Source organism: Jaculus jaculus, chromosome X (genome assembly GCF_020740685.1).
Source record: "Jaculus jaculus isolate mJacJac1 chromosome X, mJacJac1.mat.Y.cur, whole genome shotgun sequence".
NCBI classification, from domain to species: Eukaryota; Metazoa; Chordata; class Mammalia; order Rodentia; family Dipodidae; genus Jaculus; species Jaculus jaculus.
In genome coordinates this window covers 101,346,349-101,372,048 of record NC_059125.1, presented here as the reverse complement: position 1 = coordinate 101,372,048, position 25,700 = coordinate 101,346,349, and the positions used below count along the sequence as shown (strand labels likewise).

Here is a 25,700-nt window from a genome sequence, read left to right as displayed (position 1 = left end):
CCTCTTATCACATCTTTCTGCTTCTCTTTAGCTTCTCTGCATGAGGATCTTGATGATTACATTGATCCCATTTGGACAATCCACAAACACTTTCATCTTTTAAGGTCAGTTGATTAGTAAGTGTAACTGCGCTCAGAGTCTTAATTCCCTTCCCTTGTGGCATAGCATATTCACACATTCTGAAGATTAGGGCATGGACATCTTTTGGGAAAAGGCATTATTATGCCTACTGTACACAGTAAACTTTATTATAAAGCACAATTCTGATGTAAAATGGGTCATTTGCATTGTTTCAGTTGCATCCACTGGAGTATACCTGAACCATCAATCACTTCATTACACTTTGAGCAGTCATATCTCTACTTAGCCCTTGGCTGCATTTTACTCCTAAAGCACAACCTTCTAGTTCCATCATCCACACACCAATACCATCTGCGTCTTACCCCATAATGTACTCTCACCTCACCATGCACTTGTGATCTGGTGGAGCGCTGTTCACTGTTCTTCTGTGCACTTAAGATATATGAAATAGGCATTAGGAGTTGGGAAAATAAAATATATGCCTTGTATGTGCTGCACAGGAGTTGGTGTGGATACACATTCCCATCTCATGAATCTCATGTTTTATACCTCCCTTTTTGTCCTTATCACTGCTATCCCTTGTGATCAGAACCTTGTCCCAGACTGGTATTACAGTCCTCTCCTTGTCTCCCTGGCTTCACACTTGCCTTGCTTTACTTGTCTTGCATTCTGTTCCAAATCAGCTTCCATTCTGGTACTTCTGGGCTCAAGGACCTACAATGGATGCCCACTAGTCAACCACATTGAATCTGAATTTCCCAAATTGGCCTGGGAAGCTTTTAGCCAACTTGTTCTGCCCACCCCTAATCTCTCCAGTCTTGTCTCTAGGTCTTTTTCTCGCCAACCAAGCAACTATGCTTATTGACCTGCACATATGATTTGCTTATTTCTGTGCTTGCTCCTTGCCTTTGAAAATATCCCACTTCTCTCTGCTAATTCATGCCTTTCCAGCTTAAAACACCCTCTGTTGGGAAGCTAGTTCTGGTTAACTACTTCCTATTCTTTCACTTCATGTTCCATACCACATTTGTTTAAAACATCTACTTCATGTAGCTTTTTCTTTCCTTTTTTTTTTTTCAAGGTAGGGTCTCACTCTAGCCCAGGCTGACCTGGAATTCACTATCTAGTCTCAGGATGGCCTCAAACTCACAGTGATTCTCCTACCTCTACTTCCTAAGTGCTCAGATTACAGGTGTACACCACCATGCCTGGCTTTTTTTGTTTTGTTTTTGAGACAGGGTTTTACTCTGTAACCCAGGCTGACATAAAACTCATAGCAATCCTTTTACTGTAGACTCTCAAATTCTAGGATTGCAGGCATAAGCCACCATGCTCAGCCTTTTTTAAAATTTTAACGGATCTTTTGCTTTAAAAAAATATTTTTATTTATTTATTTGAGAGTGACAGACAGAGAAAGTGGCAGATAGAAGGAGAGAGAATGGGCATGCCAGGGCCTCCAGCCACTGCAAACGAATTCCAGACGCGTGCGCTCCCTTGTGCATCTGGCTAACATGGGTCCTGGGGAGTCAAGCTTCGAACCGGGGTCGTTAGGCTTCACAGGCAAGCGCTTAACTGGTAAGCCATCTCTCCAGCCCGATATTTTGCTTTTTTAAAAGTATTTTATTTTCTTATTTGAGAGAGAGAGAGAGAGGGGGGGGGGGAATAGATATGCCAGGGCCTGTTGCTACCGCAAACAAACTCCGGATGCAGGCACCCACCAATTTGTTTATCTGGCTTTATGTTGGTGCTGGGGAATTGAATCCAGGTCATTAGGCTTTGCAAGCAACCACCTTTAACCTCTGAGCATCTCCTCAGGCACCCCCCATTTTTTTTTTTTTTTGCTTTTGAAAAAAAAAATCAGTTCTAATTTGTTGAGTGCTGACTAGGTGCCAGGTAGTGTGCTAAAACAATGTTTCTATAGTTTCTCAGTTAATTTTGACCACAACCTGTTGAAATAGGGGCTCTAAATTTACACTTGAAGAAAATAGGGTATAAAGAGGGTGAGACAGCTTAAGAACGGGGATTTGAACCTCGTATGACCCTAGAGTTCTATACGTGTTCTGATATAATGTTGTAAAGGCAGGTCATGTGCCTTTGTGAGTCTGGCCTTCCCAATAAAAGGGCAGCTTCTCCGGAGTTCATGCCTGCTACTGTGGCTGGATCAGCTCTAGAAGTAAGCAGACTGCTCTTCACTCAGGAAGCCTGGCCTATTCCCTCTCCAACTTCTGGTCATATAGATCTTAAATCTATGTGTACTCAAACTGGTTGTACTATAAAATCGCTTGGGAAACTGAAGTATTAAATTAATCCTGATGCCCAGGTAGCACTTCTGACTAATAATACCATCATTTCTCAGAGCAGGGCGCAGTGCCTTCCTGCACAAGACTAAGCCTGTCAATTTTTCATAGTGGATGGAGGAAGGGTACATAAGACCTAGAGGTGGCAGCTGATAGTTGCTGGGAAAGGCAAAGCCATTTTCTTCAGTGGTATAGCCACAGATAAGTCATACATTCTTCAGTAAATAACCTCCCATCCATGATCATGTAAGCAATCCTAATTTAACTCAGTGGGTCAACAAAACTAAACTAAACTAAAGCAAAGCATGAAAATAGGATGGAGATTAATGGGGATGAAGAAGGGTGTTGGTGGGAGGAGGAGGGGTAAGAGAGGGTAACTGGGGGGAATACGATCAAAATATATTATATACATGTGTGAAAAAGTGAAATACGAAAATATCTCATGGAAATTCTGTTGCAACGTCAGTGTGGAAAGTCACTCACAGGACATAGAAGACAACTCAGTTAAAAAGCTATTTTCTCTCCTTTGAACCCCTTTTATTTCTCAAGAAGTCACATCTTCCCTGCATACTTGGTCTTTCCTCCTCTCTTACAGGATCATTTAGCTTTTTACCCAACAACATCTGAGGAGGGCAGCAACCTTTGGTTGAGGAAGTGGCCACAAACCAACTAAACATCAGCACCAGGCAGGTTCCCAAACCAAAGGGAATCCTGTGAATCAGGTGGAAAAATTAACATATCAAGGCTTTCTGAGTTTCACAAATACAAAAATATAAAGTAAATAATTTTCTCTTTTAGAGACAGTACTCTATCTGTTAATTTACTAACAACATGACCTCCTGGTCAGGTACTGGGATTACCTGATACTTCCTAGCCTCTCTTAGTGCCAAAGTCCCAGATGGCAAAGATGACACTAAAGGCTTCCTGAGTGAAGAGCAGTCTGCTTACTTCTAGAGCTGATCCAGCCACAGTAGCAGGCATGAACTCGGAGAAGTTTAAGAAGGGAAAGCTGTACCTCCTCTGAGCCCTCTGCCAGGTGGCAGGCAGGCCTGCCCCCACCCTTCCCCCTCACTGCATTCCAACAGGAAAGGCCTGCAGGGGGCAGCTGACCCATGCTGCCAGTCTTTGCACAGGCAAAAACAGCTGCTTACCAGTCTTCAGGAGCTGATCTATGGGAAGGGTCCTGAATTTCTAGAGGAGCTTGACTCTGGGAAGTAAGTAGGATGAGACACTGCTTGTTCCCCTACTCCGCATGCCCTCTTGCTTCTATCCACATGCATACATACCTGCACTTCTATGACTCAAAGTTGGTGTTCTCTGACCAGAGTGCTTGTGGAGTGGTGGAATAGCCAGAGATGGGCCAGGTCATTTATTCTTCAGCCTCTAAGGCAGAAAGTGGGGCCTAAGGTGACCAGAGTCTCTAAGGCTGCTTCATTTATCCCTAAAGTTTCTGTGTGAATATGATTTTTCTTTTTCTTTTTGTAGTGGTAGGAATGGAACCCCTGGTCTTGCCCATGCCAGACAAGTGATCTATCACTGGGCTACATCATCAGACATTTTTTTAAAAGAAATATTAAAAAAAAATTGTTCATTTTTATTTATTTATTTCAGAGCGACAGGCAGAGAGAAAGAGGCAGATAGAGAGAGGGAATGGGTGCACTAGGGCCTCCAGCCACTGCAAACGAACTCCAGATGCATGCGCCCCCTTGTGCATCTGGTTAACGTGGGTCCTGGGGAATCGAGCCTCAAACCAGGGTCCTTAGGTTTACACAGGCAAGCGCTTAACTGCTAAGCCTTCTCTCCAGCCTTTTTTATTTTATTTTATTTCTTTTTTTGGTTTTTTGAGGTAGGGCCTCACTCTAGCTCAGGCTGACCTGGAATTCACTATGGAGTCTCAGGGTAGCCTTGAACTCATGGTGATCCTCCTACCTCTGCCTCCCAAGTGCTGGGATTAAAGGCATGTGCCACCATGCCCAGTTTCTCTCCAGCCCTTTTAAAGAAATATTTTGAGATAAGGTTGCCCGTTGTAGATCAGGCCTTGAAATTCTGATTTTCCTGCCACATTATTACTACACTCAGCTATATGATTTTGATTTTCTACATTTTAATTTTTGAGTTAGTGTCTCACTATGTAGCCCAAGTTGGCCTTGAACTCATTATGTAGGCAGTGATAATATTGCCTCAGTCTCCAGGTACTGGGATTACCTGATACTTCCTAGCCTCTCTTAGTGCCAAAGTCCCAGATGGCAAAGATGACACTAAAGGTGCTGATCCAGATCACTTCTGGATCTCTGAGCTTCACTTCACAGGCTCCAACTTCCTTTGTCTGTTCCCAAGGGCTTATATTCCTGGCAGGAAAAGACACTCAAAGCCAGACTCACCTTGGCATCCATGATGCTGGTCTCCACTCGGGCCACACCCTGGTTCTCCCGGAACAGCTGGATCTTGCTGATCTTGCTGAACTCGGACAGCACAGTGGTAAGGTTGGTTTTGAGGTCAATAACATGGCTGATGCCGTGACGGGGTCCTACCAGGAGAGTGGTAGCTGACTGCTTCTCATCCTGGTACCCAAGTATGGCACGTAGGAGCATTCCCAGGAAGAAGTGAAGAGTTCATCCGGGGAGAGGAGACAATAGGAAATAGAAAACACATATTGCTTTGTTTCTGCTGGGGCATGTGGTGAGGGGATAGAAATTCTGGGACTCAGTGCTAGACCAAGGGGGCAACCTTGAAGGGTAAAATGATCTGGAACTCCTTGGTTCCAAGTTAGGGCCCCAGATTCTTAGTCTAAATCAACATTTTAGTTGCACCAGGACATTATGTGGGCAGCAGCAGGGCTGGCTCCAGCCAAATGGTAAAGTAGGTGACATCTGTTCTTCCTAGTGCCTTTAGAGCACCTTCCTCTACCAAGTCCCATGGATTTCCAAAGTTGCTGCAGGCCGTTCAAGGCTCCAAACCAGTGTTGTGACTGACCATGTAGTGTTGTTTGGCTTTTACCCTCCCCACCCAAACACCATTAGAATTTGCACTTCCTACCCATTACCAAAACTAAAGTGACAAAATAGCTTTGCCTAAAGTGTTAGGGGTTGATTGGGTGCTTAATGGAGGCTTCTTTTCAAAGGAGATCTTAATAGGCATTCCAGCAGTCTTAACTCAAAAGAAGAGCTAATAGGAATTGCAGCAATGGTGCATGGATGGAAGACAGCTTTGAAGGTATATGTGGGTAAAGGAAGGGGACAAGGAGCTTTCAGTTTTCGCAAATCCCAGCATGCAAAAGGCTGTGTCTAGATCTGACAGATTTAATTCCCTTAAGTGGATCTGACAAACTTCTAGGAACCATCAAGCCTGAACCTTGTGCTACTATTAGCTTCACCAGAGGAACCTCTTATGTGCTTTCTTAAGAGGATTCCCTCCAATGTGCCATGCTAGTATGACAATGTGCTCCCCAGAGCATGACAGCCTCCTGAAGCTAATCAGCAAGATGGTTTGCATTTCCTTTCATGAGGGTCAACTAGCCAGGAGTCCATTCTTAGGGGCCAGGTCTGCTGGGTTTTTCCTCAGAGATTGCTGCTGCAGTGCAGGTGCAGGGCGGCAGAGGGCAGTATGGGACCTTAGGAAACCTCGGGTAGAGGACTGTGGGAGTATGTAACGTGTAAAGGCAATGAAATGGAACACAGGTTTGCAAGCTATAACATATGGGCCAAATATGGCCTATCACCTGCTTTTGTAAGGCTCAAGAACTATGAACAGTTTTTATATTTTTTGAGGGTTGGAAAGAAGCCAAACACACCATAATTTTTATCACATGAAAATTATGTGAAATTCAAAATTCTGTGTCCTTAAATAGTTGCTGCACACAGCAGCACCCATTTGTTAATACATGTAGCATTGTTTTCATGTGAAGACACCAAGGCTGAATAGATGCCACAAAGACCTGGTTGGCCCACTTACAAAAGACAAAAACATATTTGCTACCTGGCACTTAAAAAAGAAAGGTGGCTAACCCCTGGACTAGAGGAAGGGAGATACAAAAGGGTTATGAACAGATACTGAAAACAAATGCAGTTGGGCTTTCATTGTCCAGGGAAATTTGGCTCCAGGAACCCCCTGCAGATGTTAAAATCTAAGGATGTACTAGTCCCTTATATAAAATGACATAGTATTTGCATATCATTCACTTACACATTTCTCTCATGTATTTTTATTTAAGATAAGGTCTTGTTAGGTAGCTCATGTTGGCCTCAACCTCAAACTCATGGTCCTTCTTCCTCAGCCTCAGAGTGCTGGATTACACACATGCAACACCATGTCTCACATTCTGTATGCTTGAAATTACCTTGAGATTACTTACAATACCTAATACAATGTAAATGCTATGTAAATAGTTGTTATACTGTTGTGTCTAGGGAATAATGATAAGGAAGGTCTATACACATTCAGCACCAACATATTTTCCTTTGCATATTTTCAATTCACAGTTGGTTGAATCTATGTGGAGCACTTGAATATGACAGCCAACTGTATTTGCCTCTCCATGGAAGGGGTGCCCCCCAACCTTTTCCTTCCCCAGTGTCCCACTAACCAGGCCCACAGTGTTGAACAAAACACCGGTGAAGGTCGGAAGTTCATTCAGAATTCGAAGGTATTGGAGCTTTGCCTGAATTGCAGAGCCCTGTGGAAACAACACATCCCCAAATATGAAAATATGCAGGAAAAGCAAACCCATGTTTTCTAAGCAGCATCTCCCCTTCCTAGGAGGGGTACCTGTCATCAAACTATTTCACAGGAATGTTACAGTTTTTTTTTCCCCAAAGTGAAAGTTGCTTTCATATTTTACTCTTTTAAAAAAACGTTTTATTTGATATATAACAGGTTATACTCTTCCATCCCCTCTCCCTGGCCCCTGCCACCCTGGAGGCCCTCCGCTTTGCTATCAAATCCCCAGTGGGGCATGAAGGCTCCTATTAGTTCCTGTGTGATAGCATCCCAGTTTTGATGGCTCTCACCTAGAGCAGCTCACCTTCGTAAGCGTTGCTCAGATCTTCTAGTCCACACTCTTAAAGAAACTAACTGACACATTTTACTGTTTCATTAATTCTATCACTTCCCCTCCCACCAACTCCAACATTCACCCAATCTATGCATCTCTTCTGAGATCTTCATATTGTTAGGGCTACCTACACACTGCCATTTGTAGTCTGGGTTCCATTCAGTGATTTCCAGGTTTTTATCAGTATTTCAGGAGCAAGTGAACCAGAAGTGTGAGGGACACTAGACTCCTTCATCCTCTCATCTGAGAGTCATCAGTCATCAAATCATGTTTATTCCATCCCCCAACTCCATCTCTAACCTATTCACATCTCTTTTCTTTTTTTAAAAATTTTATTTATTTATTGTAATCTCCATACACAAATTCCTAGATTCTCCTTTTCATGTGTTTGTATCTTGTAATACTTCTTTTTTTTGTTGTAGTTGTTAATTTTTTATTTATTTATTTGAGAGCGACAGACACAGAGAGAAAGACAGATAGAGGGAGAGAGAGAGAATGGGCGCGCCAGGGCTTCCAGCCTCTGCAAACGAACTCCAGACGCGTGCGCCCCCTTGTGCATCTGGCTAACGTGGGACCTGGGGAACCGAGCCTCGAACCGGGGTCCTTTGGCTTCACAGGCAAGCGCTTAACCACTAAGCCATCTCTCCAGCCCACATCTCTTTTCTTGCTCTACAGTAATTGCCTTGACATTTCCTCTGGAATCGTGATGACAGGCTGCCTTTGATACTGGTGCTCCTTTCCCTCATTTGCCTTCACCAATTGTTTGAGGTAACATCCTAAAACAGTAACTTTAATTAATAGCATCAGTTTGTTGTTTCAACCCCTCCATGGCTCCCTGCTGCTTAAAGGATGAAGTACAACCCTTTTCCAGGGTAGACAAAGCCCTCCATGTGCTGTCTCCTGTCAACCTCCCCAGACTCTTCTCCTGTCTCCACCCTCAACCTACTGCCAAGTCCCTTGCATGTTGTGAAGCTTCTTCAGAGAGGGATCTCCTGGCCTATGAAAGTCTTCCTTCTAGTACTACCCCCAGTAATTCATCTAGACAAACTTGTCTATCTTTCGAGACTCAGCTCGTTCATCAAGTATATCATTTCCTCCTCCTCCAACCTGGGCTTGGCATCTGTCCCTTCTGCATGCTTCCAGAGTAATCATGCCTACTGATCTGTGTTAGGGCTAACAGTTGCATTTCTCCACTTGACCATGCCTGACTCAAAGGCTAAGACCAGGCCTTCTTCCATGGAACACTGAGGTGCTCAAAATCAATCAATCAATCAATCACAAACCTTAGCTGTGGAGATGGTAGTGGGCACTGGTGCTCTCAACTGAGAAGAAAACTATCTGCTTAAACATGTGAAGCAAGGTGGGAATGGCTTAGTTCTCTGAGGAAATTTTTATCTTAAAAGGGAAGCTAGTTAGTAATGCAAGGAATCTGGAATGAGTGGAATATATGGGGGCAATTGTGTCCCAATGTCTACATCTGCATACCTTTCACCACCCTCTTGCCTCTTGAGAAGAAACCACAGGCAGATGGTCTTAGCAATCTAAGAAGGGCCAACAGGGATAGGGCAGGTGGGAGAAGGGGCCCCTCAAAGGCCGAGATAGGTGTGTCCTAGAACTCTGAGGACAGCACAGCAGTGGCCCCAGTCCTCACACCTCTGCCTGTTGGTGCGTGCACACACACACACACACACACACACACACACACACATCCTGGTTGGGTTTTTATCTTAGAGAATACTTTATGCCAGGACTGATAAATTAGAAAAGCTAGTGAGGAACAGAGCAGTCATCTCCATAGAAAACATCAATGCTTTCCACAGGACAAGTGTTAAGTCAGCTCTGAATAATTGGATGAGAGGCCTGGATAATGACATTTTGCCTCTGTTTTGAGGATCAAGAACTCACTCAGTGGTATGATACTGAGCTATGTCACAGAGGCTTGGGCTTGAGGCAAATGTTTCTCCATAACTACCCCATACCTGGCAAAGCTGGATGTGAACCTGAGTCAGAAAGAAAAGTGGGGATACCCAGAACACCACCCAGGGGCCCCTAAGGCCTCCAGTGTCTACACCTCGTTCTCAATGGCCTCCTCTGGGTACCTTGGTGCCACTAGAAGGATGTGTTTGGTGAGCCTTCAGTTGTTGAGAAAGAGACTTCCGAAGGTTCTTCTCTTTGATGCCCTGTAGAAGGGAGGGGGGAAGAAAGGGTTCCAGGCCCCACTCCTTCCTAAAAACAGAAGAAAAACAAGAGATTAGCCAGAAGACAAAGTGGGGCCAAGAGGGAAAGATGGTAAGACTGACTGACTCTGTGAGGCAAAGGAAGAATAAAGACTGGGAAAAGAGAAAGGAGTGGGGACAGAAGAACATTGACCACAGGTCTCCAGTAGAAACTGTAGTTCTAGGACATTGTGGTATAGGTGTGGGGAACTCAAATTCTCACCCCCATGGCATGGATACTGTCTGAAAAGCATGCCATAGGTCCAACCATTATACCTTCTCCCTCTTCTTCCTACACAGCTATTTGTTCCCTCAAGAAGGGCCCCACACAACTCACTCCACATTCTTGAGTGAGATCTTCTGACTAGGCCGAGTGGCTGAGACAGTGATATAGATGTGGAGGGCAGCAAGCCCCAAAAGCATTTCAGGCTTGGGGTCCATTCCAAAGCGTTCTCGGATAACATCATTCCGACTCTGTGAGAGAGGGCAGTCCAAATCCATCAGTTAAAGGAGTCGTTCCTTCCTTCCCCCACCTCCAGCTACCCCGTCATATCCCAACAAAGAATCATGGTCTCAGCAAGGCAAGATAGATCAAAGGAAAGAGAAAATAGGGGAGGCTTGGGTCACAGAGACACTGCTTCATTCACCTAGCAGATACTAGACCTTCTCAATGGCAGGCTACCCAATGGCAATAGAACAAGTGGGCAGAAAGTCCAGTTCATTGTACAAGTGAGCAATGGAATCATTCCCTTTCTTTCTACTATTTCTCCTACCTTTTAGGGGTGGAAGTGTATGCAATCCCCAGTTATACCAGGCTCTTCTACTAGTTCAGATGAGAACAAAGAAAGAAAGACATGGGAGGGACTTTCCATAGTGATCTGGCCTAGAAGCATAGGGTGAGAGATAGATTGCAGGAATGGGGCAGAAATTCTGTTTCTTGGGGCCTGAGGAGCAAAAACATTGATGAGTCAATCTCCCCTATGCTGTCCTAGAGGGGCTCCCCTGGAGTTGATGACCAAGTATATGATAATCCCCAAACTCTGAGGGTCACAGTTCCAGGCTGTCAATTATATCTACCTTGGTAATAATAGCTGCCCTCTGGTTGAAGTTATGATGGGAAAGGCTAATGTACTAGGGTGCCATAGTGCTACTGCTATACCATAGGCAAGAGTAGAAAAGGGATACTTCAGCCAGGTATGGTGCTTTATACCTGTAATCTTAGCACTTAAGAGGCCCAGGCACAAGAAGTACCATGAGTTTAAAGCCAGCCTGGGCTACATAGTGAGTTTCAGGCCAGCCTGAGATAGGGAATGTGACCCTGTCTTTGAACAAAATGAAAAGGAAAGGAATACATCAATGATTATCAACATAGAAAATCCAAGGAAATCTACAAAAAACCTCCCGAAATTACCAAAGTTGTAAGGCATAAAAATCAATATAACATTCTATTTCTATATTGAATCAGCAAAGAGTTAAAAGTTGAAATTATAAATCAAAATCACCATTGTACTTGGTAGCTTACTCCTATAACCCAGCATTTGGAAGACTGAGGCAGGAAGACTGCCCATTAGTTCAAGACCAGCCTGTGTCAAAACAATGACAAAACTGCAACAAAATAGACATCATTTATAACAGCAGTAAAGATCTGAAATAATTAAGTATAAATCTGACAAAATATGTGAAGGACTTATACACTGACAACATAAAACACTATTGTAAAAAGACTACAGAAGCTCTAAATTAATGTAGAAATCATTTGTTCATGTCTTGGAAGATTCAATATTATAAGATGTCAACCTTCTAAATCATAGTATGTTTTTTTAAATTTTTTGTTCATTTTTATTTATTTATTGAGAGTGACAGACAGAAAGAGAGAGAGAGAGAGAGAGAGAGAGAGAGGGAGAGAGAATGGGCATGCCAGTGCTTCCAGCCACTGCAAATGAACTCCAGATGTGTGCGCCCCTTGTGCATCTGGCTAACATGGGTTCTGGGTAATCGAGTCTCGAACCGGGGTCCTTAGGTTTCACAGGCAAGCCTTTAACTTCTAAGCCATCTCTCCAGCCCCACAGTATGTTTTTAATAGTAATTGACAAATTGATTGTATAATTCACATGAAAATGCAAAGGATCTAGAACATTCGAAACCATTTTGGAACAAAGTTGGGGACAAAAGCTAGCTGATTTTAAGATTCATTATGAAGCTCTAGTGCTCAATAGAGTGTGATATTGGTATCAGGGTAGACAAGTTGACCCATGGAACAGAATTTAGGCTCAGAAATAGATCTACAAATATAAAGACAGATCATTAAAAATTAATTTTTTTATTTGAGAAAGACAGAGAGAAGAGGGGGGAGAGAGAATGGGCACACCAGGGCCTCCAGCCATTGCAAATGAACTCCAGATGCATGCACCCCTTGTGCATCTGGCTGACATGGTCCTGGGGAATTGGGCCTCGAACTGGGGTCCTTAGGCTTTGCAGGCAAGCACTTAACTGCTAAGCCATCTCTCTGGCCCAAAGGTATAAAGGCAATTTGGTGAAGAAAAGATAGTCTTTTCAACAAATAGTGCTTGAACAACTGGATATCCATATGCCAAGATATACACACACAGGATATCCATATGCCAAGACATACACATACCATTTTGATGCATACTGGCATCACATATGTAAGTTAACTCAAAATAGATCATAGACCTAAATGCAAAACCTAAAAAGACAGAACTTCGAGGAAAAAACATAGAGTATATTTCTGACCTTGAGTTAGAAACTTATTTTCTCAATGATACCAGAAATGCTGCCCATAAAAAATGAATTAACTAACTGGACTTCATCAAAATTCAAACATCTGCTCTGTGAAAGACACTGTTCAGAGACTGAAAAGACCAGACACAGACTGGGTATAAATAATTGCAAATAGCTTATCCAACAAATGACTTGTTTCCAGAATATGTAAAGAACTCTCAAAACTTGAAAATAAGAAAACAAACAACCCAATAAAAACACAGGGCAATTCTTTGGACAGACATTTCATCAAACATGCACAATAGAAAACACACAAAAAAGCCGGGTGTGGTGGCTCACACCTTCAATCCCAGCACTTGGGAGGCAGAGGTAGGAGGATTGCCTTGAGTTTAAGGCCACCCTGAGACTACACAGTGATATGTAGGTCAGCCTGGACTAGAGAAAAACCCTACCTTGACAAACCAAAAAAAAAAAAAAAAAAAAAGCAATCCAACATCATTAATCATTAGGAAAATGTGAATGGAAGCCATCAAAACATGCTAATATGTACTGTTAGAATGACAGTTAATTAAAAAAAAAAAGCTTGACAATACCAAGAGGTGACAAGATGGTACAACCACTGTGAAAGATAGAATTGTAGTTTTGTAAGCAAGTACCTTTAACCACTGAGCCATCATTCCAACTCCTGGAGTTTATTTAAAAATAATCTTGGGCTGGAGAGATGGCTTCACTGTTAAAGCATTTGCCCACAAAGCCAAAGGACCATGCTTTAATTCTCCAGGACCCATGTAAGCCAGATGCACAAGGGGGCACATGCATCTTGAGTTCATTTGCAGTAGCTGGAGGCCCTGGCCCACCCATTCTCTCTCTCTCTGCCTCTTTCTCTCTCAAATAAATAAATGAACATTTTTTTTAAATTTTAATGAAACTATTACATTACTATTTACCTAGCAGCAAAGAAAGCATGTGTCCATCAAAGATGAACATAAATGTTCATGGCTTTAATATTATTAGCCCAAACCTGGAAACACCTCAAATGTCCATCAACAGGTGTACCAAATTCAGGTACCATGAATACTACCCACCCATAAAAATAAAAGAGCTATTGATACATGTAACAATATGGATGGATTCTAGAATCATTATACTGAGCAAAATCGGCCACTATGTATACTAAAATAAATCTACATAAAGTATGGTTCAGTTTATATGAATTCTTGGAAATGAAAACAAATTTATAATAACAAAAAGCTAGACAGAGGCTGCCTGGTGCTTGGGGATGACAGTGAATTACAAAGGAGCTTGAGAAAATTTTGTGACTATTGGATATATTCAATATCTCAATTGTGGTAGTTGCTTAATAGCAATATCTGTATCTATCAATATATTATATAATGTATATGTATATATGAATGTCACACTTTATCATAGTATGTACTTTAAAATATTTTATTTTATTTATTTATTTGACAGAGAAAGAGGGAGGGAGAGAGAAAGAGAATGGGTGCGCCAGGGCCTCTAGCCACTGCAAACGAACTCCAGACACATGTGCCCCCTTGTGCATCGGGCTAATGTGGGCCCTGGAGAATCGAACTGAACACGGGTCTGTTGGCTTTGCAGGCAAACACCTTAACTGCTAAGCCATCCCTCCAGTCCCATGCTGTGTACATTAAACATGGGCAGTTTGCTGTATGTCAATTAGACCACAGTAAAACTGACATGTGAAATGCAGAAATAGGGTAGACGTGATCTTGTCATGAGTGTAAAATATATGGCAACCTCCAGAAACATGAATGAAAAAATTCTGGGTCAACAAACTGAGAACTAAATCAAACCACACAACTAGTTACCCCATAAAGGGCTGGCAAAGGAACTTGAGGCTGAGAAATGTTCCTAACATTTTAGGTTGTCAGAAAGGGCAGAGAGGACAACTGCAATGTCTCATAGCAGATTCCCAGGTGTCACCATCAGAGACAGATGAGGTTTGAGTTTTTCTCTCTCAGCAAGTGCTATGCAAGTCCTGTGGGCACCTGAAATCCAGCATGTCCTGAAATGAACTCATCTTGTCTTCAAACCCATGGAACTGCCTTTATTCCCTAATTTGAAGACTGATACGATTGCTTCCAGACACATCAAGTCAAAGCCTCTTGATTTTACCTTTTAAATCTCCCTTGAGCACTGAGGAGAAAGGTAAAAAGCTTGCCTCACATGCATGAGGACTGGAGTTTGGATTCCTAGCACCCATGTAAAATGCCAGGTGTGGCAGTGCATGTCTGTAATTCCAGCACTTGGAGGAGGTGGAGTTCAGTGGATCCCTGCCTCCCCCTGGCCAGCTACTATAGCCTTATTGGTGAACTCCAGGTCAATGAAAGACCCTGCCTCAAAAAAGGTGGATGGTATTCCTCAGGATGACATCTAAGGTTGTCCTCTGACCTATGCATACATGCAAACATTCACATGCATTAAAATCCCCCCCCAAAAAACACACCCTGGATTCTGCTCCTTGTTGCTTCTCCTCTGGATGATGATGAGGCCATTCTTTCATTTCTCTGTCCCCATTCCCCAGGAGAATTTCTTTACCTTGGCTACACATTAGAATCACTTGAGAAAAAACTTAAAATATTAATATTTGGGTTCCAACCAAAGATTTTGATTTGATCAGTCTTGGGCGAGGCAGAGCATTTTTTCCAAAGCTTCCCAGATAATTCCAATGTACAGTTAGGGTTAAGAAACACTGTCTTAAACCAGTGATTTCACCAAAGGCTTTTGGGGTATTAGAAACTCATAGAGAACTGGGTGTGAGGGCGCCCCATTGTAATCCTAACCCTCTGTGAGTTATTTACAAGAGGGTCAGGAATTCAAGGCCAGTCTTGGCTACACATTGAGTTTGAGGCCAACCTGGGTTACATGCAACCCTGTTTCAAACAAACAAACAAACAAACAAAAAAAGAACAAAAAGAGGAATTTCACAGACAGATTGTTAAAATAGATTGGGCCCAAAAATTTGCATCTTTACGAGGCTGATGCTAATGCTAATGCTGCTGGTTCAGGGACTACACTCTGAGAACCACTTCCAAGCCCCCAGCATAAAACCTATGCTTGCCACAGCCTACCAAGTTGTTCACTACATGCTTCATCTCTTCAACTTGATTTGCTTCTGTTCTTTACATCACATCCTGTGCTGAAGTAATAATTCACTCATACTTTTCTCACTATGCTGCGATGTTTCTTCCCAGCATGCTTTTGTAAATTCAAGGGCCCTTGCTTATACTATGACCCCTCTGCTCTATCCCACACAGCAACCATCCACTCATTCTTCATGCTAACAGTTTGCATACATCATTTCCTTTGTGAAGCCTTCATAGTCTCTCTCCTACACTGCTTCCTGTGTGTTCTCATTGACATTGAACTCCACCATGGTCATTGTTTATTTATGTATATATGAGTTCTAGTGAGTCAGAGTAGGTCTTTCTTTACCCCTGATTGCCAGTACCCAGCATAGGGCTTGGCTCAGAGGATGGGCTTGGTAACTCTTTCTTGGTGGAGTGAAGTGCGAATTTCACTGGAGCTATATATTGGGGTTTTAAATCTCCTTAATCCTAATAGGACTTAGTAAACCTTGGGATTCTGTGAAAGTTGTTAAAGTTGCTGTGGTTGTTTATTTCTGAAAACTGATGAGCTCTGAGTGGACATGTAGACAGGACTTTGAATGACAGCCAGCTGAGGTCACCAGGCCAGCCAACTTGGCCTACAATGGCAAAAGGAAAGAACCTTCAGAGCTACCTGGAGGTTGGAAAGACTTAGTGACTTCATTGTGATGGCAGAACAGCCTGCCTGCTTGTTTGTCCATTGGTCTGTCTTTGTATACCCAAGCCAGACTCTACCTGGATGTATAGGTACTCGAAAGCAGCAGGATCCCGACGCAGCAGCTCCACAGGATCTTTGGGAAAGAAGCTTATTCGGAAGAGGCATTTCATTCCATGATAATGTGTCCTCTGGACCACCTGTGTCCCCGGGATGAGAAGAGATATAGAATGAATGGCTGTGTGGTGGAATTTCAGACTGGTGGCTCCTTAAAGTGGGGCTTAGGCTAGATCAAACTAGGCTATTGTTTCTCACTCTGCCTCCCACCTGGAAGATTCATATTCAGTATTCCCTTGTAGTAGTTTGAATGTGAAGTGTTTCTGATAGCCTCAAATGTTTGTAATTTCTACTTAGTCCCCAGATGGTGGAGCCTTTGAAAGGTGGAGCCTTGCTGGAGGAGATGTGTTACTGGGTGGTTGACCTTGGAATTGATTGTCCAGTTTATTGTGTGTTCAGAGCTAGCTCCCTCTTGTCTGTCTGTCTTATCTATGCATCTATCACTCATCTATCTATCATCTATCATGAATGAAGTTGTGAGCCAGCTGCCAAGCTTTTCTCCACCATGATGATACTTCCCCTTGAAACTGCAAGCCTGAAATAAATCCTTTCCTCCCACAAACTGACTCTGGTTGAGTGTTTTGTCCCAGTAATGAGAAGGTAACTGATTACCCATAGTCAACCTTGGTAAAAAAGAAATGGGGAATTTGGGATGAAATGATGGCTTAGCAGTTAAGGCACTTGCCTGGGAAGACTAAAAACCCAGGTGCAATTCCCCAATACCCATATAAGCCAGAAGTACAAGGTGGTTCATGCATATGGATTTGGTTTGCAGTGGTTAGAAGCCCTGGCATGCCAACCCCCCCTTAAATAAATAAACAAAATATTTGAATAAAAATGGAGAATTTCAGAAAATAACCAATTTATCAGTTTAAAAAACTTTTATTTTATTTTAGTACATAGTATTGTTATTATTCTCTTATAGTACCAAATTTACAAATGAAACCTTGATTCCATTATGTTTGTAGGAAGAAAAGCAAATCTGGAGTTCTTAGCCTTTTCTCATGCAGCATGGGCTAGAAAGATGAGACAACTTTTCCTCCTCTATTCTGGAAGATGTTAGAAATGATATGCTGGCTATTGGTCCTACTCATCCAATTCCCAGTCCTCACCTGATTCCATTCTCTGACCTATCCACATCACAGTCCTCATTCAAAAGTCTGAATTTCTTCTCAGGAAAAAGAAAAGGTCTACCAGGGAAGTGTTTCCAGGAGACAGGAAAGTTGCTCCTAGAGTCCAAGACTAATGCTCAAGGTGCCCTCTTTAGGTCACAATGGGTATTGTTAAAGGCCTTCTGTGGATGGGTAGTAACCTCTTCAAGTAAGGCTGGAGCTGCTGCTCAGTGTAGAATGTTTGCTTAGTCTGTGAAAGGCCCTGGGTTCTATGCTTAGCAATGTGTTGGGTACACACATGCGTGCATACACACACACACACACACACACACACACACACACACCACCTCAAGTAGGAACTGTGACTTCTGGGAGCTGGCTAAGCACATCATGATGAATTTTCCAGACAAATAGTGCTTTGGGTGCTCTTCTCTAGCACCAGCCACATGCACCTACAAAGTCAGGATAAAGGAGTGACTTACATAAGCTAGGGGCTGCTTGTCCTGGAGAAGCAGGAACCTGTGACTCTGTTCTGGCCCAGCATACTCAAGGACAAGAGCAAAGTGCTCAATGTATCTCAGGGAGAGACGGTCCTGTAAAGTCACCATCACATCCTGTAGAAGAAGAGAGTCTTGAAAGGAAGTATCTTATTTGTCTCTGTTGCTCCAAATATTGAATATATAAGGAAGGATTAGAAACAAAGCAGTCTTGTGGAGAAGGCTGAGACAATCTTCAGAGTGGTCCTGGTGCTGTGTCTCAGGTCCAGTAAAGGGACCCATGGGTGCTGTCAAGAGGCCTGTGCTTTGGGGAACAACAAAGGTGCAGGAGGTGAAGGCATATGTCCCAGAATTTCCCCTGGCCAGACATATGGCAAAAGAAGGATGCCGTCCACCTTCCTTCCCTCCCTGTCTCCACTGGACAACATTCCTGGGGGCTTGCTGAGTGTCAGGAACTGTGTTAATTCTTCCCTCAGCTTCTCTTATAGGGCACAATATCCACTCAGCTTTTCTGTCAATGTGGCAAAAGTTACATTTCCATGATTAAAAAATATACTATTTCCAGATTCATAATCTAAATCAAATGACTTGAGTTACTGGGAAAATGTTCATTTTTGGCCATAGTTGGCTTTTACTGACTATCAATTTAGCAACTTAAAAAATGTTTCCATGCCGAGGAACAATGTCACGTGTCTAGTACACAGTCATAAATCTGACTACTTCTGGGCTCCGTCTGTTCTGCTGCCCTACTTTTAATATTAGGACGTCTGAAAGCATATTGGTGGGAGCTGCCCAAATATCAGTTCTAAGACTGCTGCCATCTATTTGCTAGAACTTTGGCATATACACTGGGCTTCAGCATGTGTGTTCTTGCAGTCAGCATCTCTCAGCCCCCAAAGACTAGAGAGAATGGCTGGAGAGAAGCAGGACTGCAGAGCTCTTTGTCAGTCAGAGCTGCCAAAGCAGCCTGTATGTGTGCATTGAGAGATGCTCAGCCATTTAAACAGTAGGCTGCAATGTGCTGGGTACTTGAGAGGATGTCTTTGTGCTATCCAAGTAGTCACAGAGGCACCGCTGTTGCTGGAACCCTGGCAGAGACAGACGAGGTTTTCTTTGCGGTTTAGCTGCATTGGGATTGTGGACAGCCAAGACAGCAATTGCCCACCAGTGCTACAAGTGTCATAGCTCCCGTGCCAGGCTGCCATTTCACTCAGGTACCTCTCTGGGACAAGAGGCTTGGAACCTTGTCAAAGTTTTCATGAATAGTCACTGTACCCTTCTTGAAGTCTGAGTAGGATCAAATGTCCTAAAAGGCTGCTGTTACCTGGAAGCCACTATAGTGGTGACCATGTTAAAATGGAAGTGTGAGGAGAAGCCTCCATGGGGAAGAGAGGGTAGTCAGTGGCCCAGGGTGCAGATAGATTTACAGTGGGCTTGAAGAAACACCAAGGAGGACTGTAAGATGAACATTCACATCTGGGTGGTCTAGTTCTATTTTAATGTTCCTTCCCATAGCCCAAGATCTTCAACAGCCATGGCTTCCCAAGGATGGCATTAGGGGCTTAGGCTCCCTGGGGTACTTGCCTCAGCCTAATACTTTCAAAGAGACTTGATTCAGTCAACATGGTTTAGGCACAATGTATTATAACTAGTGTGTTATGAGGACTTTGGGCAGGCTGATTTGTCATTCAGGGACTGCCCTGCAAAACACTTAGCATCTCTGACCTTAAGACATTAAATGCCAATATCATGACACATCATCGGGATGACCCAAAACAACCTCTGCCTTTTTACTTAGGCTGTCGTTGTCTAAAATCTCTCAAAGAGTGCACAGTACCTACTCTGATGGGACAGCACAGGTAAGGCCCAATCTGAGAACCTGATCACTCTTTTTAGCAAGTGTTTCTTGGGAAAGGGGCCCCCTTTCTCTCTCTCTCTCCCTCCCTTCCTTCCTTTCTACCCTCCCTCCCTCCTTCCTTCTTTCCAAAAGTGTCTCTCTATGTAGCAAGGCTGACCTGGAACTTGCAATCCTCCTGCCCTAGACTCCTGAGTGCTGAAATTACAGGCCTCTGTCACCATGGCTGTGGCTTCCTTATTTGTAGGCTTATGTTGGCCCCTGCAGGGGAACTACAGGATACCTGTGGGCATTGGTTGCATAAGAACATTCATTCTAGGGATGACACTCTCCTCCTGGCGAGAGTCCAAAAGTATCAGGAACGGATATTTCTATCCCAGCGCAGAGTGAACCTTGGGGTAAATCGTATCATTGGCCTCTACTCTTCAGGACTAAGAGAATCACTAGGACTTTTTGACACCTGGCTGAGCTGTTAAGAATCACAGTTCAGTAATTGCTCTTCCTGTGAAAAGAATAGCCAAAAGGGTTGTAGCTGGACTTTTCAAACCTTACTTCAGTGCTCAAGATCTGGTTGTTATTTAAAGAGCAAGACATGGCTAAGATAATCTCTCAAGAGGATGCATTTGTTTATTTCTGTGTGTAAACTTGTGTAGGAGTTATTGAATCAATATAAATCACTTTAGCTTTGTAAAGAGCTTAATGGTCTTCATGTTGTGTAGCTTCTCAGAGTCTTGAAGGACCCTGTGCAGCACGAACATAGAGCAATTGACAAGCAGATGTGCACTCTTGTGCACACACATGAACACATATACATACATTTTTTACAATGATTAGCACACAGTTGGGCATGCAAATTTTTGATAGCCTCATCTGAAGACTGCATGATTGTGCAGCCGCGTGCTTCACTCCTGAGCATCAGGAGCACACAGTCCATCTTGCTCCAGCAGTGATGAGCCATGAGCAATCTCAGAGGAACATAAGACAGATACCCAAGGGAAAGAGACTTATGTACCTTAACAGTGGTCCGACCATCAAATGTGAATGACTTGATCTGCCCATTTTCTAGGAAAACCTTCAGGACATTGGGGATGAGGAGAAGAGCTTCCTTCTTCATCATTTTCTATGAAAAGGCAGGGAAAGGCCAAGGGGAGAGCTCAGAAGGAAAGGGGAAATCAATAGGGGTTGTGGAAAGTAGGAAGGGGGAAGTAAGGAAGGTAGGGAGCCAAAAGCATGTGATAATAAAGACATAAAGGAAAGAGCAGATCAATAACAATGCTACATGCAGACCAAAAGTAAATTACCCAAGAAGATGTAGGGTCATATACAAAGTCCATTCCTTATTTGATATCACAGTACCACTGTGGTTCAACAACCTGCAGCTTCATACAGTACTTGACCTCTAGAGAGCAGCACACCCAGCCTGTAGGGCTTGGGGGAGATTTCTATCAGAAAGTCAATTTCATACATCTCAGCTTATCTCCTAATACCCCTCTTCTCACCAGGTTCTCTCTTTTTGACCTGGTCCCTGTCTACCTATCTGTTGCCATGTATTTCTATTTCTTATATCGTTGCCTCTTTCATGCCTCCATACCTCTGACAACCTGATGACAATTCAGAAATTGCCTCACTCCCCAAAGGACACTTATTGCCTCTGACCTTGAGACAATGAGTATCAAGAGCATTAAAAAAAAAAAAAAAGCATTGGCCGGTATGGTGGAGCATGTATTTAATCCCAGCACATAGGAGGCTGAGGCAGGAGGATTTCTGTGAGTTCAAGGTCAGTCTGAGAAAGAAACTACCTCAAAAAAATGACCTGGGCTGGAGAGATGGCTTAGCGGTTAAGGCACTTGCCTACAAAGCTAAAGGACCCAGGTTCAACTCCCCAGTACCAATGGAAAGCCAGATGTACAAGGTGGTGCTGCACCTGGAGTTTGTTTGTTTTGGCTAGAGGCCTTGGCATATCCAGTCTCTTTGTCTGTCTGTCTCTATCTGATCCCCTCTCTCAAATAAATAAATAAATAAATAATATTTTAAAAGTCATTGGGATGATCCATAACATTCTTAAACATTTCTAAAAGCTCTTGGAAAGTGGACTATACTCACCTTGTTTCAGAACAACTGGCAAAGTCCATTTCTAAACATAATCATTCCCTAGCATAACTTTTCCTGGCTTAGTGGTTTATTTATAATGGTACATGTTAATTGCTTAACAAAAATGCATTAAATAAAGGCTATTCTTTCTGTGTTTCTCTTCCTTTCTCTGATAAACTTTTATTCATCCTTCAAAATTCAGCTCAAATATGTATTCTGTAAAGCTTTGGTCATGATATACTTGGGCCTAGTCTTTCCATGCATTCCTATGCAATTTATACACACCTTACAGGCAAGTACCACCATGCCCACAAATGTGTATTATTAATTTATTTTTTGAGACAGAATATTACTATGCAGCCCAGCTAACTAGCCATATACTTTATTCTAGACTTGAATTTGTGATCCTCTTTCATCTGCTCTTGGGTTGCTGGGAATATGGGCATGCATCACCATGCCCAGCTTTTGGTAATAGGTTTGAAAAAAAATATCTTTCAAAATCAAACAGCAAACTTAGAGCACAAAGACCATGTCTATTCATGTTTATAGTCCCAGGACTGAATAGAATTGCTGGCACACAGTTGTTCAATAAATTATTATGAAAAAGAATGAATAGGTGCTTACCATGTGTTTAATGATTAAACCCACTAGATGGGTGTACACATTTCCCTGTGCCGATGTGATTGGTCATATCAAAACTTGCAGGTAACAGATGGCTAAATTCCTTAATTCTGTAGCAGTCACAGAGCCTGTACTCCCCACTCAGCACCTTCAAAACCCCCAGGAAACTACAGGAAAAACAGAGGCTCCGAGTCCCATCTTATACTCTTGGTATAGTATTTTGCTATATACACACATTATGAATCTCAAACAAATCAATAAGCAGACTGGATTTTGTTATTTTATTTATTTTTATTTGCAAGCTAGAGAGAGATAGAGAGAAGAGAGACAGACCAAGAGAATGGACATAGCAGGGCCTCCAGCAGCTACAAAACAAACTCCAGACACATGTGTCACTTTGTGCATCTGGCTTTATGTGGGTACTGGGGAATCAAACCCAGATCGTTAGGCTTGCAGGCAAGTGCCTTAACAGCTGAGCCATCTCTCCAGCCCCGGATTGGATTTTGATTTGGAGGGAGATGGTAAGTGCAGATTATTAGAGAAGCCAGAATAGAACAGAATGGTCCAGGTCAAAGCCCTAAATGGGGAATAAGCAAGTCCTCCTGAGCTCAGGTGTGACTGGCAGTGGTGGGGAGCTAGAAGGCAAGTTTGGCTGGGGTGAAGCCAAGGAGGAAAGCTACTGATATCAAGTTGGAAAAGGGTATGACAATGGCTGGGCCTCTCCCTTGATCCTGTGAAGGGCTTGCTCCTGCCAGGCCCACAGGCCCAGGCTCCCCAGGCTGACGCTCAGCAGTGGCAGGTTTTATTTAGCACACTGGGTTGGACTCAGATAATTACTTAATTGATTTTGCTTAAAAATAGAGTTGGCAAGGAACGCCCACAGGATTTATTTTTGCTTTGGTTGCTTAATAAAGCCTTAGAACACAAGAGGAGAAGGATGAGGGGACAGCCTCTAGTCACCTGGACCTGGATTCTCTGGATCCAAACAGATTACTATGGTCTACACAGTCAGCAGCAGTGGGGGATTGTGACATCAGGTGATTTTTTTTTCTGAGCATAGTGAGAGTTGGGAGATGGATGAGTCTCCTTGCTAGAGAAGTCTTAAGCTAGGCTTGATGGCCTGTCTCAGAGAAAGGAAGGGGGAACTCTGGGTGGGTTCTATCTGCTCTGAGGCAGAGGCTAGTCTGGGATTGGAGTTGGGCTTAATTATCCTTATCTGTGAAGTATGGTGAAGGGAGAGTGGCGGACAGAAGGAAGGAAAAGAAGGGAAGGCGTTTTGCACTGTGTGTCCAGGCCTTGACTGACTCTTCTGCAATGTTGAGGTGGGCTAGGATGTACCTGTCCATATTTTCCAAACTCAAGTCCTATGTCCTTGAGGTTCTCAAGGGTTCAGGACACTAACATCTCTTTGGTGTCTTTGACCTTGGGGTCTGCCTTGTCTTGATCTATGAGGGCTCCATCCTGCTCTCTCTCTTCTCTCCTCATCAACCCCCACCTCACTTCAACCTTTTCCTCCTAGCATTGACATAGATTCCCAAATACTAATTGTTAAAACAGCCTGTCAATGGAGTCCTATTGCCAACTGGACTTTCCAGCTTTCCTCATTCAAGTCTGGAAGAAAGCATGGGCTATTTGGGGGTGAGAGGCATAGAATACGACACCTGTGTCCTCTCTCCTGAGAAATTTTGTCTCAGACCTCTGACATCTTGCTGATTTCTCTGCTCCTTCAGGGGCTGGTCTTGTCTCTACAACTGTAGCTTCGTTTCAGTACATAAATGACCAGGCCTTCTGACAGTCTAGTCTGCCAAAGGCTACAAAAGCACACCAGTTCCCATTAGCTCCAGCTATCCCTGTTACCACTGGGATATCACCAACTTCTCCAGATATCTTGGAGGCTCTGGGCCAGAATCTGTAACTGCTAAGCACTCTTCTTTCTGTTCTCCACCCACATCATCCCATCTGCACATCTGGGACAAACAGTTCACTGCATACAACCATGACAAAGCAGCAAGAAAGCCTGTAGGCTGCCAGGTCCTCTCAATTTGGCGACTGCATGGCATGAGGTATCAAACCTTAGCTGCTTCCTGAGATGATACCATACAGCAGTGGATTCTCTATTGTCTCAGTATGGATCACTTTTCCCTGCAGTATCACTAAGAGGTAGCCAGTGGCAGGAATCAGGTATTTCTTTTGTATTCATTGTGGTGTTGGGAACATAGTAGGTGCCTAGGCAAAACTTGGTAACTTAAGGAGAGTGTATGTCATTGCTGGCAGGCAGCTTCATCCATCAGCACAGTCTTCTCCAGTCAAGATGTAGAATTGCAGGGCCACTTAAATGTGAAGAGAGTTCAATTTCACCAGCTGCTTGTTCTCTGGGCCTTCACAAAACCATTACTTCCCTTCTGCTTCTATCAAGCAGCCAAAAGATGTTTATGGAGCACTTGCCCTGAGTGTAAGCTATTGTACGAGGGACGGAAATATCTCTAAGCATCAAGAGGATCCGGAATGAATCAATACTCATTTTTTTTTCCTTCAGTGCCTCTCTGGATGCCACATACTCCTCTCCACTCACCCACTCTATCAGAGCACCAAGATCCTCCAGCTTCAACCCCTTCATAATGTCATCCATGTCCAGTAGTCCCTGATTGAGAACTCAACAGCCAGGTTGATTTTGACCATGGACCGAGGAGGGCTGAGGCTGTACTTACTGCATTTGTTTCTCCAACTGCCACCTGCTCAGAAAATCGGACCTTCACAGGGTTGGACTTCAGTTTGGCCTTCTTTGCAGCACTGATGAAGGCAGATTTAGGAGACTGGAAAAAGAATAGAGGGCTGGTGAGATCTTCATCCCTTTGTCATGACAGGGTTAAGATGTCTCAAAACATCTAGGATTATTGGTGGTACATGCCTGTAATCTCAGCATATGGGAAGCTGAGCCAGAAGGATCATAAGTTCAAGGCCAACATGGGCTAAATAAGTGAGACCTTGTCTAAAAAGAGTTCCTTGTGGTTGCTTGACAGTCATGTTGTCTTACTTATCAAGGAATTAAAAAACAAGCACTGGACTGGGGATATGGCTCAGTGGTTAAAGGCATTTACTTGTAAAACTTGTTGGCTTGGGTTCAATTCCCTAGCTCACAGGTAAATCCAGATGCAAAAAGTGGCATGTGCATCTGGTGTTCATTTGTACCAGTAGCAAGAAACCCTGGTGTGCCTGC

The 25,700-nt window shown here is 43.3% G+C and overlaps 1 protein-coding gene across 5 annotated transcripts in view; it reads right to left on the bottom strand.

Moving 5' to 3' along the window:
• Frmpd3 (FERM and PDZ domain containing 3) overlaps positions 1–25,700 on the bottom strand; it is a 163,427-nt gene that overhangs the window by 31,652 nt on the left and 106,075 nt on the right. For all 5 annotated transcript variants that reach the window (XM_045140662.1, XM_045140658.1, XM_045140659.1 and 2 more), the window contains 8 exons: positions 25,192–25,296; positions 20,784–20,891; positions 17,902–18,033; positions 16,271–16,390; positions 9,982–10,118; positions 9,528–9,654; positions 6,961–7,050; positions 4,760–4,939 (listed from right to left, as the gene is read on the bottom strand). In XM_045140662.1, the coding sequence (XP_044996597.1) occupies positions 4,760–4,939; positions 6,961–7,050; positions 9,528–9,654; positions 9,982–10,118; positions 16,271–16,390; positions 17,902–18,033; positions 20,784–20,891; positions 25,192–25,296 (999 nt within the window). The remainder of the gene's footprint in view (positions 1–4,759; positions 4,940–6,960; positions 7,051–9,527; positions 9,655–9,981; positions 10,119–16,270; positions 16,391–17,901; positions 18,034–20,783; positions 20,892–25,191; positions 25,297–25,700) is intronic.